The sequence below is a fragment of the Calonectris borealis genome, chromosome 3 (assembly GCF_964195595.1).
Source record: "Calonectris borealis chromosome 3, bCalBor7.hap1.2, whole genome shotgun sequence".
In the NCBI taxonomy this organism is placed as follows: Eukaryota; Metazoa; Chordata; class Aves; order Procellariiformes; family Procellariidae; genus Calonectris; species Calonectris borealis.
Genome location: NC_134314.1, coordinates 83,575,125 through 83,587,405, shown reverse-complemented (window position 1 = coordinate 83,587,405; position 12,281 = coordinate 83,575,125). Strand labels below are relative to the sequence as shown.

At 34.2% G+C, this 12,281-nt stretch overlaps 1 protein-coding gene across 1 annotated transcript in view; it reads left to right on the top strand.

Annotated features, from left to right (window-relative positions):
- The window catches only part of SIPA1L2 (signal induced proliferation associated 1 like 2), a 153,556-nt gene that overhangs the window by 125,246 nt on the left and 16,029 nt on the right, over positions 1 to 12,281 (top strand). Inside the window, exons 16-18 of the mRNA XM_075146451.1 lie at positions 3,555 to 3,779; positions 6,870 to 7,023; positions 9,858 to 10,077. Coding sequence (XP_075002552.1) covers positions 3,555 to 3,779; positions 6,870 to 7,023; positions 9,858 to 10,077 — 599 coding nt within the window. The remainder of the gene's footprint in view (positions 1 to 3,554; positions 3,780 to 6,869; positions 7,024 to 9,857; positions 10,078 to 12,281) is intronic.

Below are 12,281 nucleotides of genomic sequence, written 5' to 3'. Positions count from 1 at the left end.
ATACAGAGAACTATTTTTCAGTGTTGTTATTCTGTTTGCCTTTCTTTGAAAGTGCATTTAACTGATTTTGATTTTTTTGTTGTGTTTAAATGCCTATATGAGCAATTTTTGATGAGTCTGCCTAAAAAGCATAGCTAGCCCTACTCCCAGATCTGATGGAGACTTTGTATGTGAGCTTGTGCACATTGCTTAGGTTTTTAAAGTTGGGAAACATCCCTGGGTAAAAGTGAAGTTTGCACCTAGAACTTACTTCACATACATTTTTTAGTACAGTGCAACAAATTACCTGGGAGTTAATGCTGAGGGAAATCAGAGAAATTGCAATGGACAATTTTTACATACAGTGATGGGCAATTTTTACATATAGTGAAACTACATTGCATACCATTCCCCCTAATTTACATTATTGTGATGTATGCTTTACAATTTTGTTTGTTGAACTGAATTTCTGATTTATTTTATTTTTGTTACAAATGGAATGTGTGCATGGTACATCTGTTGTAAAGCAAACTTTGAAAGTATTCTTTTACAGCTGGTTGCCTTTATCTCCCAATTCCCATTTTATGGTGACTTTGAAGTTGAAGCTTTGGTCTATGTGTTAAGTTTTTACTCTGTAAAGGATGGAAAGAAATTGTTTGTTCTTCTTTCCCTCTGATTTTTCTGTTTTCAATGTCAATAAGTACAGGAAAACAACCAAATAATATTCTGTATCCTCATTTCTTTATATACTTGACATGAGTGAATTAGTCTTGTATACTTATTCTGACTTCTAGATTTTTTTTTTCACAAGTTATAGAAGATAGACTATTGTGAAAACTAGGTAAATGCTTTCACATTAAGCTTTCACTATCCCTGTGATAATGTAGAAGCTCCAGATTTACTCTGCTTTGTGTGTGTTGAGATTTAATTTTATATATTGAGACTTCTAAAGTGCTAGAAATAAGCTCTATGCTTCTAGGACTTCATCATTATGAGCTGAAATAAATTTCTAATGGCTAGAATATGTATTCTCAGCACTTGTGTGGCAGCTGTCATATTTAAAGTGTCAGGCAGCCATTAAGTAATATGCTGCTCACTTTTATGGAATAAACATTTTATGGACTAATTAAAATTTTTTTTAAAAAAAGCATATAGATTTTAAGTGATTTACCCAGGCATTTCCAAAGTAGTAATTATTGTTGAGATGACGACTCACGTTAGTCATTCCACTTCGGCAATAGCAATGTTTTCAAATGATCACCTTCTAATTTGTGTGCCAAATCCTTTTGCTATACAAAAATGTCAGACTTACGTTATGTTACCCAACTGTTTCATTTAAACTTTGCTTAAATGTCCTTCAAATTATTTTGGAGTGATAAATAATTTTGCAGTTGGGTTTAAAAGCTTGCATCACCTATGCAGCACCCACAGGCATATATTATTAAAAAATATCTCATTTTATAGCTGTGATGCTGCAACACTGTTCAAATAGACATAAGAAAGTTGCGTTAACGTATAAGCCTGTGATATCTACTGGTGAATCCTATATGTATTTTCCAACTGGTCAGACACTGAGTTTGTATTTCTTCATGATCTGCCGCAATGAAAATTCTAACACTGTTGAGGCATTCATTCACAATTATATTATGAATGTTAAATAGTGAAATTGTTCTGCAGTAGCTAAACAGTGTAAGACTTCAAGAAACAAGCCCACAGACTGGTGGAAAGTCATTGATCTATAAATGCAACATTTCTTTATTAAAATTGTATTCTATTTACTGAATAGATAAAGTGCAATGCACAGGAAAGATGTTGATCGGTTGAAAGATACTGGCCTGATTCTCTAACATCATCAGATGATAATACTATAGTGTCCAAGTAAGATTTACAGAATTAAACCTGCTGTGTGAAACAGTATCTCAAACTACAAAATACTGACTTGAGCTATGCACAATGTTATTTCTCACAGCTCTGTTATTAATGGTTTTCTCTCCTATTTTATATTAATTATGCACATGAATTATCAAATACCTTCATGTTATGTAGCTGAAACAGCTTAGCTTCATTGCCTTTAGTATTGCTTTGTTTCTTACGTAGACCATCTTGTGGATCCTAAAAATATATACTGCTTGTTCCAACCATTGCATTGAACTCATTATCTAAACCCAGGCTTTTATAGGCATTTTATTTCTTTACTTCAAAAAATATTCCCTTATTTAAAACCTACAGAATGAGTTGAATGCCCAATTTTTCTTAAATTTAGTTACAAATAGAAATCTAAAATCCTCTGTATAATGTCCTTGCTGTCAATCTGATATGTATTTTACATTGTGCTTCAGTGTTTGCTTCGTCTTTAGATTTCAATTTTTCATAACTGAATTATTTTCTTCACCACATCTTTACATCATTTCTTTGCATATTTGCAAGGATAGCAAGCAAAAAAAGCTTTTAATATCACCTGCATTATTTTCTTCCCCCAAAACCTCATAACCTTGTTTCTACTTTTTGGGGAGGAAGAGGGAGGAGAGGAGAGAAAATAAATTGTTTTTACGATTAAATGCACATACTAACTGAGATCAAATTTATTAATCCATTGCCTTAGTGATTCAACTTTCTTCCACAGTAGGCATTTTAATTTATCTAATGATATCTATGCATGTGCATTGCTTGTATTTGACTGTGCATGGACAGCAAAGTAGACATGACTGTTACACTTTCAGCAACACCTTCTGGTCCTCAGTGAATTAATTCAATGCTCTTGGGATTAGATTAAAAGATAGCAGTGTGTTTGGTATTCGTAAACCAATAATGAAAGTTAGGAGCTGCTGCTTCAGGTTCCAGCCTCTGATCTTAGGCAAGGCACTTGGTTTATGAATGCTTTGGTTACTTCACCTGCAAGATGAAAAGAAGGAATTTATTCTTCAAGGAACTGTTTGCTTTAGTTCATTTTAAACCATTTTGAGAGTCTTCAGTAAAAGGTTTCATTAGTCCCTACTACTGCTATTATTCATAATAAAAGAGGCTATTAAAATTATCCAGAGGACTGTTTTTGTTGAATTGAAATTTACTTCTGTTAATATTAAATTTTCAACAGTACTGAATGAAAGACACACTTTAAACTGGCGTGAACTGGCAAAATTAACATGAAGTGGAAAGGCACAGAAGTTTTATAATTAGCGAGATATTTGGGGTAATTCCTTAGTTGTTGATGTAAATGGTATTATACCGTTAATAATTTGTGTGTATGTATTTACTTAAAATTGCACGCACAAATTCTATATATATGTCTTGAACTTAGTCTTTTAATTTTAATTCGTATCAGTTTGCATTGACTTTTCAGCAAGTTCAGAAACAACATTACTTGTTTAAGAAACTCATCACAATTCTGTTCTCAGAGAGCTTTAATGTATATGCTGCTGGTAGAAAATGACTGTAGCGATATTGCTACCTTGATTTTAACCTTCAGAAAAACTTAACATTAAGAGTTATAGCTGCATACCAGGTGAAGCGTTTCTGATTTGTTGTTGTACAGCAGATTTAATTTTTGCTTTTGTGTGTTTTCTTTACTTTTTCAGTGGTTCACATCATTCAGGAAGCCCATCAACACATTGCTCTAAAAAGAGTGGCTCCCTAGATACCTCCAAAGTCTATATAGTGTCACAGAATAGTAGTCAACAGATTTCTGGGTCAGTTTCAAAACCGTACCACAGACAAGGAGCAGTGAGTAAATATGTCATTGGATGGAAAAAATCAGAAGGAAGTCCTACACCTGAAGAATCTGAAGTTTCTGAATGCCATGAGTAAGAACTCTGTTTAACTTTCTTGGGGGAAGAAGGGTAATGAAAATAAATTCTAAAATAGGATAGAAAGATGAAAAATTACAAATTCCGTTTTGCTTTTAAATGTTTGGGGTTTTTACTGTATCTTGATGTATCAGAAGTGCATCCAAAAAAAAGGAAAAAAGGCAGTAACTGCAGGATATTATTTTCTCCTCTGTTCTGTCCAGCTGCATCTTTTTCCCATGTGTCAAATAAAGCAAGCTGACAGAAATTTCTGAAAGTGCGTGTAGGCAAAAATGTACGGCTGTATGTCAGACATTCTGAATTTCCATTTTGAATCTCTAGGAAACAATTGGGAAGCTACAATTTTATTAAGGTCTTAAACACCTTTTTTTGAAATCTCCAGGATCTTTAGTTAGTTGGAAAAAGCTTACTTCCTGACATTTCTGTATTAAACCTTACTACCTTGTTACCTATTACACCAGCTAATACATTACAGATGAGAGAGATGACCATAAACTTACCAGTGACCTGTGGCAGATAATTAAGAAAAATTAGTGCCAGTTAGAGGTATTTTAATGGTTCTTTGGTATTTTTTTCAGACTTTGTTTTTAATGAACAGGTACGAACTGGTGGTTAGGATCCCACAAGACAAAGATTAAGTGTGGATATATCTGACCCTCTCTTTAAGAAAGTCTACAAAATGTGCAGACTTCACTGAAGTTACTTTTTTTTTTTTTTTTTTGCAAGTGACATTTAGACAAAAATATTCAGAGCAGTTCTAACGAACAGCTATATGTGCAGCTTAACATAAGAATAGCTCATGAGGAATGTGGTTTTAGGTGAAAGAAAAAGGCTTGCACTCAAAGGAAATGATGCAGTATTGTCGTGGTTTAACCTGGCAGGCAGCCAAATACCACGCAGCCGCTCGCTCACTCCTCCCCCCGCCCCCCAGTGGGACAGGGAGAGAATCGGAAGGGTCTCATGGGTTGAGATAAAGACGGTTTAATAGAACAGAAAATGGAAAATAATAATGATAATGATAGAATGTACAAAATGAGTGATGCACAATGCAATTGCTCACCACCCGTGCTGACCGATAACCGAGTAGCGATCACTACTTCCTGGGACACACCTACCATTCATATACTGAGCATGACATCACATGGTATGGAATACCCTGTTGGCCAGCTGGGCTAGCTGTCCTGGCTGTGTTCCCTGCCAACGCTTGGTTTGGTTTGGTTTTTTCTTAAGCTGAATGTCCTTGACTAGCAGCATACTTAGCAACAACTGAAAACATCAGTGTGTTATCAACATTCTTCTCATACTAAATCCAAAACACAGCATTAGGAAGAAATTTAACTCTATCCCAGCTGAAACCAGGACAAGTATCTCAAATGTAGATAAGAGATTAATACTTTCCCAGTGCTGCAGCAGTAATAAGTAATGTTTGAATCCCCTGTTTGGAACTAACTTTTGAATTCCTGTTATCTTCAAAATCATCTTCTCGGGTAACCTCCTTGCTTTCTTTTTGTGCATAAGCTATTTAGTTCTATCTCTCAGTAAATCATAGTCAGCCCTATATATCTCGATACATTGACAAGATGACATGCAGTACCTGATTTTCAAATGTTTAATATGGAATTACTCTTTGTTTAATGGGAATGGGTTATTTGCATCTAATATCTTGTATTGCGTATATCTGCATATTTATGGTAAGATTAATATTTTAAAATATAAGCTAGAGTATATGTACTATGAAATATGAACCTGAAGTTAAGCTCTTCATTTCCTGATTTTCAAAAGTAGAAGATGCTACTACCTTCCTGTCCTGGTTATTGTCATTTTTTGTCCCCCAACATTTTAGTTACTTAAATTGTTCAGTCGTAGCAGTATTTGCACTTAAAAAGTGGTAACTTCATTGATTCCCACAAGTTTTTGCATTTTGAAGTTGATGAACTCCTGAAACAATTTCTCTTTATTTTGGATGGAAACCTTAAAACAAAATTGCATAATGAATCATATCATTTAGACTAAAACCACAGCAATTTAGAAAAGTATCTTCAAGAGCTAGTTCTATTTAAGAAATGTTAATTGAATATGGCAGCACTTCATATATCAGAAAATATTTTCGGATTTGTCCATGGCGGACAGCATTGCTTCACCTCTTTCTTTCTAGGAAAGCTTTCTATACATCACAGAGAGGAAATCTCTTTCTGAGGATAATTATGTTCAAATAAAATAACATCTCTAATTAGCAGTGATGATGAAAATTAGGTCAATTGCTGAATGTTGTGCCACTATAGGATATAATTCACTGAGAATTAGACTTTACTGTAGCAAAGCTTGTTTCCTCTCTGCTGAAGACAGAGTCGCTGATTATGCTGCACTTGGCAGTAAGTAATGGCTTCAAATGTATGTTCTGTGTGGTTGGGAATCTCTAGTTCCTTTGACTGCATTTCCAGAATAAACCTGTTAAAATTCTCTCTCCTTTCTCACTGGAAGGAAGCTGAAAGATAATAATTCAGTTTGACAGTCTTTTGTTGACTGTAAATACATTTTTATATGCTGATAATTAAGGAAGACAGCTGTTTTATTTATCTAAAGAGCTTTATGAAATAAAATACACTTGGCACATGGCACAATTGATTACAAATAGACTTCAAACATTGCCATTGATGACCGTAGTAATTTTGCCAGATTGTGAAGCTGGCTACAATATCACACTATAAAATATTGATTTTCTTATTTGCTAAAGAAGCAAAAGTTATTTTGTGATTAACTATTGGAAATATTGATATAAATACAACTTTAACAATAGAGAAGTGTGGTCTGTAAAAAAGAGAGAGGCAAGCTAGGAGAAACAAGCATTACGCTTTTTTAAATTGTTCTTTAGAATTCCTAAAATTGATTTTTCAGTGGTTTAAGAATTTCATGTTGGACCCACAAACAGTTTCATAAATATAAAATGATTGAAAAATGTGGTAAATAAGAGTGTGCTGTGTCAATATAATTCTAACAATTTTTACTTTGTGACAGAAGATTAATGCAGTCTTTCAAATCCCAGAGTACTATTGCTTCTATTGCTAAAAACACCAATTGTCTCAACAGAGTGTATGATGATATTGATGCTGTGTCTGGATCAAGTCCACTCCAAACTTCCGTGAGGAATGCCATTGTTGAAAGCCAGCAAGTCTTGTCCAAAGAAGATTTTCTGAAGTTGATGCTGCCAGACAACCTCTCTGTGGAGGAGGGGAGAAGAAAGGTTAGCTACTTTCTTTGGCTCAGTGTATCTCAGACACAGTTACCTTAGAAATGAATTTCTGGTATTCCCAAAATTGCTGTAGAGAAGACAATATCATTTTGTACAAGCTAAGTATATTCCATGGGGATGCTATAAATACCGACCATAAGTCCCAAAATATCATTTCCCACAATAGGAAAATGATATCTAGTTTGATGATTATGTATGAAATACAGTATTTGTTTAAGTATGTTTTCGCTTACCTTGAGCAGAGACAGGTGCAGTTTGAGCAACTTAATTAAAATTTCAAAGATCAAAAGTAACATTTTCAAGGTTGGATGCCTAAATTTATACACCTCATATGATGTTAAGGCACATGAATAGAAGTAGCCCACTTTCCCCTGCCCTGTGATACTCAGTACCAGCAATTCTGTTTGAAGTCTGAATCACAATTTCATGTAGGTGTCAGTGGCAACTGCTCAAAAGGCATAATTGTCAGTGCTAGTGGAGAGCGTACATCTAATCTTTATACTATGAAGACAATCGGTAATATTTAAAAGTTCACAAAAAGTGGATAGAGAACTTAAAATTTACTACTGCCCAAAGTATACATGATTCTGAATTCTGTGCTTAATATTGAATAAAGCACAAAACAATTAAATTACTTGAGATAATTGTAACACTTCGATATTAACTCAATGCTCTATTAACCCATTGTGTTAATACAATGTGCTAAATAGCATAATCATCATGTCTGAACAAAAGTAACACGTGTAGTAAATCTTCTAAGTGCATAGTTGAATGTAAAATTCAGATCATATATATTTTTTAACGTGCGGTATGTTAAGTATGCATTGTATGTGTTTGAATTCTCATGAATAATGTCCTAGAGGTTTTTATAATTTATGGTTTATTGATTTTCTGTGATGATTTCAAGAGCTGCCAATGTTTTTGGCTACCTAAACAAGAAACAACGAGGAGTGAGGAGGCGTGGCCGTCTTGAGACAAATTACTGTTGTCCCTTTCCCCTCCCAAGACACCCAAACAGAAGCTCACTAAGTGAGAGAGGCCCTGACTTGCAGGGGATCCGCAGCCGTAGGACTCAGCAGTATCCAGTCTTTGATCCTTCATAGAGGGTAATAATCTTGGTATAGGCGAGTCAGTTGTCTTTGACAGTGAAGCCAGAAAGGAATTTTCTGAATATGTAAGACACTACCAAATCAAATCACATTTTTGGTTTGGTTTGGTTTTACATTCTTCATAGATCAGGGAATAATGAGCCCTCTAGGTAATGTTTAATTTTTGTCGCACCCTGAAAGGAAACTCTGTAAAGCTTCAACAATTAACATTCCACATGTTTGGATAGCTAGTGAACAACCTTTATAGACAGAAGATGCAGTATAAGGTTGAGGAGACTTGAGTAACAGCCAAGAATTGCAGCAGGATGCTTGCTGGAAATCTTGAGTGCAGGAAAGAGGATCGGAGACCCTTCAATTCAGAGGGTGAAGGTTTTTAACCTTTTGCCCAATGTGCTCCCCAATTAGGCTCAGGGTCTTTTAATATTCTTCAACCACTGCTTATAGAAGGATACCATATATCCATTCATTTAAGGATGCTGTGTATATTCTCTATCGGTTCATTTAGGGATGCTGCTTATTTCTATTGTTGTGATCATTTTACGTATGTGTTAAAATAAAGTTTTGAATGATGTTTATTGCCACGGCCCATATCTGTTTCAGACAAATCTCTAGAATCGATGTAGTATTTTGATGCTTTCCCAGATTAGAATCTGAATTATCTCCCTCAATTTTTTCTGGGATGTAGTTAAGTATTCTAACAATTGAGCACGTTCTGTATTGTCATCAAGATAGATGCTTTCCTGAACTAGTGCTATGAAGTGTATTTAAGTATTTTGTAAAGACTGTGTCTTGTGGCATGATTGAGTGTTTCTGTGTATTCCTTTTAGAAGTATTCATCAGGGAGCAAATTTTGTCAGAAATATAACAATGTAGATATCTTTAATGCTATGCTATATTCACTGTTTTAAAAAGCTACTGCTCTTAAGCATACATTCTGCATAGGGGGTGTGCAATTCATAATTAATTACAAAGAAAACAGGACAGGACATTGCTATATGCAGGACAAACCAGTTAAAATAATTAAGGCAATAACTGACCTTTGTAGATGTAAAAAATAACTGGATTTGCAGTGCTGAAGAATAACTTACGGAATGGCCCAGTTTTACAAAACAGTAACATCTTGTTTTACTGTAGATATTTGGGTTGTGGTTTAAGTAACTTTTTGAAATTCATAAGCAGTTTTCACTGAACTCTATTATCCTCTTTTCTAAGCCTATTTCATGATATCTGGAGGGATGCAGTGTCTTGAGTCACTTTTATCATCCAATGAATTATATTGCACTATATATCAGTTCAGAATGCTTAATATCAAAGTGTAGTCATTTCAAATTAAAATCAAACAGTTCTATGTATAGTCTTGAATAAATGTTGCCAGAGTTGGTAAGCTTACATGTATTTCTGGAAAACCTTGCTGTCATAAGACTATGGAGGTTTCATTTAACATTTCAGAATTAATAAAACTACACAATATCTGATTAATTCATGGTGATATGTTCCAAAATATCAAGACCAAGTATGAAAATCCAATTCAGTAACTCGTTTGAGGCCCTGATAGATCTGATATTGTGGAAGAAATCTCTGATCTTCTGTATTAGCTCAAGAATTCCAGAGTGCCTGCCCAGAAAAATACTCCCAAGAACTGGTGATGGGATATGATCGTGTGAATTATTTTAATCAGTAATATGTGTTCTTATATTTTCATATTTTGATGTTTAGTTTTCATTGTATGGAAACCTTTCTCCACGGAGGACACTTTATCGTACTCTATCTGATGAGAGTATATGTAGCAATCGAAGAGGATCTTCATATGCTAGCTCTCGAAGTTCAATGCTAGACCAGGCCTTGCCAAATGATATCTTATTCAGCACTACTCCACCGTATCACAGCACATTGCCTCCCAGAATGAGCCTGACTCCTGGAGTGGGAAATCTGAGAAGTAAGTGATTATTGCTGTCACTGCTGAGTTTGGAATATTTATAATAAACTCAAACAAATCTAAGTTAGATTTTACTTTTAAGGTAAAATTATGAAATGTCAAATCAGTGTTCTAGATATCCTATAAAAGCATAGTTGATCAGCAGTACATGCTTATGCTTGCTTTAGTGATCAATTCAGATTTATCATGTTTGGAGACGGCATTCATTTCATTTCCCAAAAAAATTTCATGAGACCAGTGATGGGCAACAAACATTTATCCGAAGATATTTCTTGTTACCATTTTATTTTCCAGTGGTGACCTAATTAAGCCAAACCGGCCTGTTTTGTTTCAATATTTTTGTTTGCTTATTTTTTGTGTGTATTCAAATTACTGAAATATTCATTAATATATTCAATAAAATAGCTAAATGGGACAGCTTCTATTTAAATGATCCTTTTGGTAACATCTTAAAAGGAAATGTGCAATAGTTGTCGTCATCATCTCCAATTTCAAAACTGAATTTGCTGATAATTTATTTTAACAGTAAAACCTTTGCAAATAACACTTCATTTCTAATAGCAGAAAAAGAGTAGTCTGAGGCGCTAAGTTAAAAATATTTTATGAAGGTGTCCCTTCACTTGTAAGGTCTTCATAAGCAAGATCTTTATTGTATTATTATCTTGCAGTAATTGCAATATGATGCAGTGATGAACTATAAAGTTTGTAGTAATTTTATGGAAAATATGGAATGAAAATTATGAAAATAAAAAAAAAAAAACAAAGGAAATTGTGAAAAATATACATGCTTATATACCACAGCCCAAATCTATGCAGCCAGATACATATATTCAGGCTACATATCCATATTTATATATTTAATAACAGGGAATTGTTTTTTAAAAAATGCTAAATCTCTTCACTTCTCGATTATTTTAGGATGACCTATAAGGGGACACCCAATCTGGAAAAAAAAGAGGCACTTTTAGTTAGCTACTTTAATATTGCATCACAGTTGACTGCAATTTAAAAAGATAGTAGAGCAACTTGGACTCTGAAGTCCATAGTTAAGAAGCTGTAGGTAGATTTCTTGAAAGCATTAAGGACTTTTGTAGGTGCATATCCAGAGAGAATGCAGACAAATGACTTAAAAGAAGTAGTAATAATAGAGCTCTCTGTCATTCATCATGTCCTTCAGGACCTAGCAGTCACTTGCTAACTTTCAGAAGTAAGCCTTAAATGACAAAACACTTTTCTAGTTATAGTGGCCTCAGCTATGAAACTGAGTTCTAGTCACTAACCACTGGTTAATTTTAAACTGGTATCACAAACAAGTGCTAAATTCCTGCTTCAGATGGGAATGCATGCTTGTTGTACCTTTTGCCATTCTAAAAATATTCTTGTATCAGAGTGAAACTCCTTACTATAAATTTAATATGAAAAGATCCTTTGCTTTTACTGATAGAGAATGAAGACCCATTTTGTTTCATTTGAGACTAATTCAGTAGATTTTGTAGTCTATGAAGGAGCTATGTATATAATCAGTCATCCTGCTTGTATTTTTTTTCTTTTACTATGTTAGGCCTGTGTTTTTAAAGCTATTTCTTGTAAAGGTAAATATGCAATGGGACCAAACCTTCAGCATGCTTTTATTCTGGAGATTGACACAAGGCAAATAATTGTGTACACTCAAGCTATATACTGCTTCTCCAGCAGTGAAATTTTAGTGTTTCATGTATTAGTTCTGTCTTAGAGACCTTATTTTCCATTCTTGCTGCTTCTTAGATACAGAAAGTTATTTATGCACATAACTGGGAAAAACCATGAACTAGTATCCTGTCAGTCAAAATGAAGCTGATTGATTGTTGATATCCAAGGTAGTTCATGCTATTTTCATATACAACCTCTATTTTCTGCTTCTGGTTTTGTATTATAAAAGTGCCTTTCAATGCCAGCAATATAGGATCTTTTATGATGTCCGTTTCAAGGAAGATTTAATTGGTTATCTGTAATTACACTCTGAAAAAAACCACATCATGACTTACCCATCTTTGTTTTCAAAATAAGATTAGTCAGTATCTCCATATAAGAAACTAACTTTGGCTCTTGTTAGGAAGGTTTTTGTAATCAGTGCGTAGCAGGTATTTACATTCTATAGCAGTGGTGATGCGAGAGGTTTCTTTTTCATTTATAATTTTAGTCCGAGGTTGTAGTTTCAAATATCA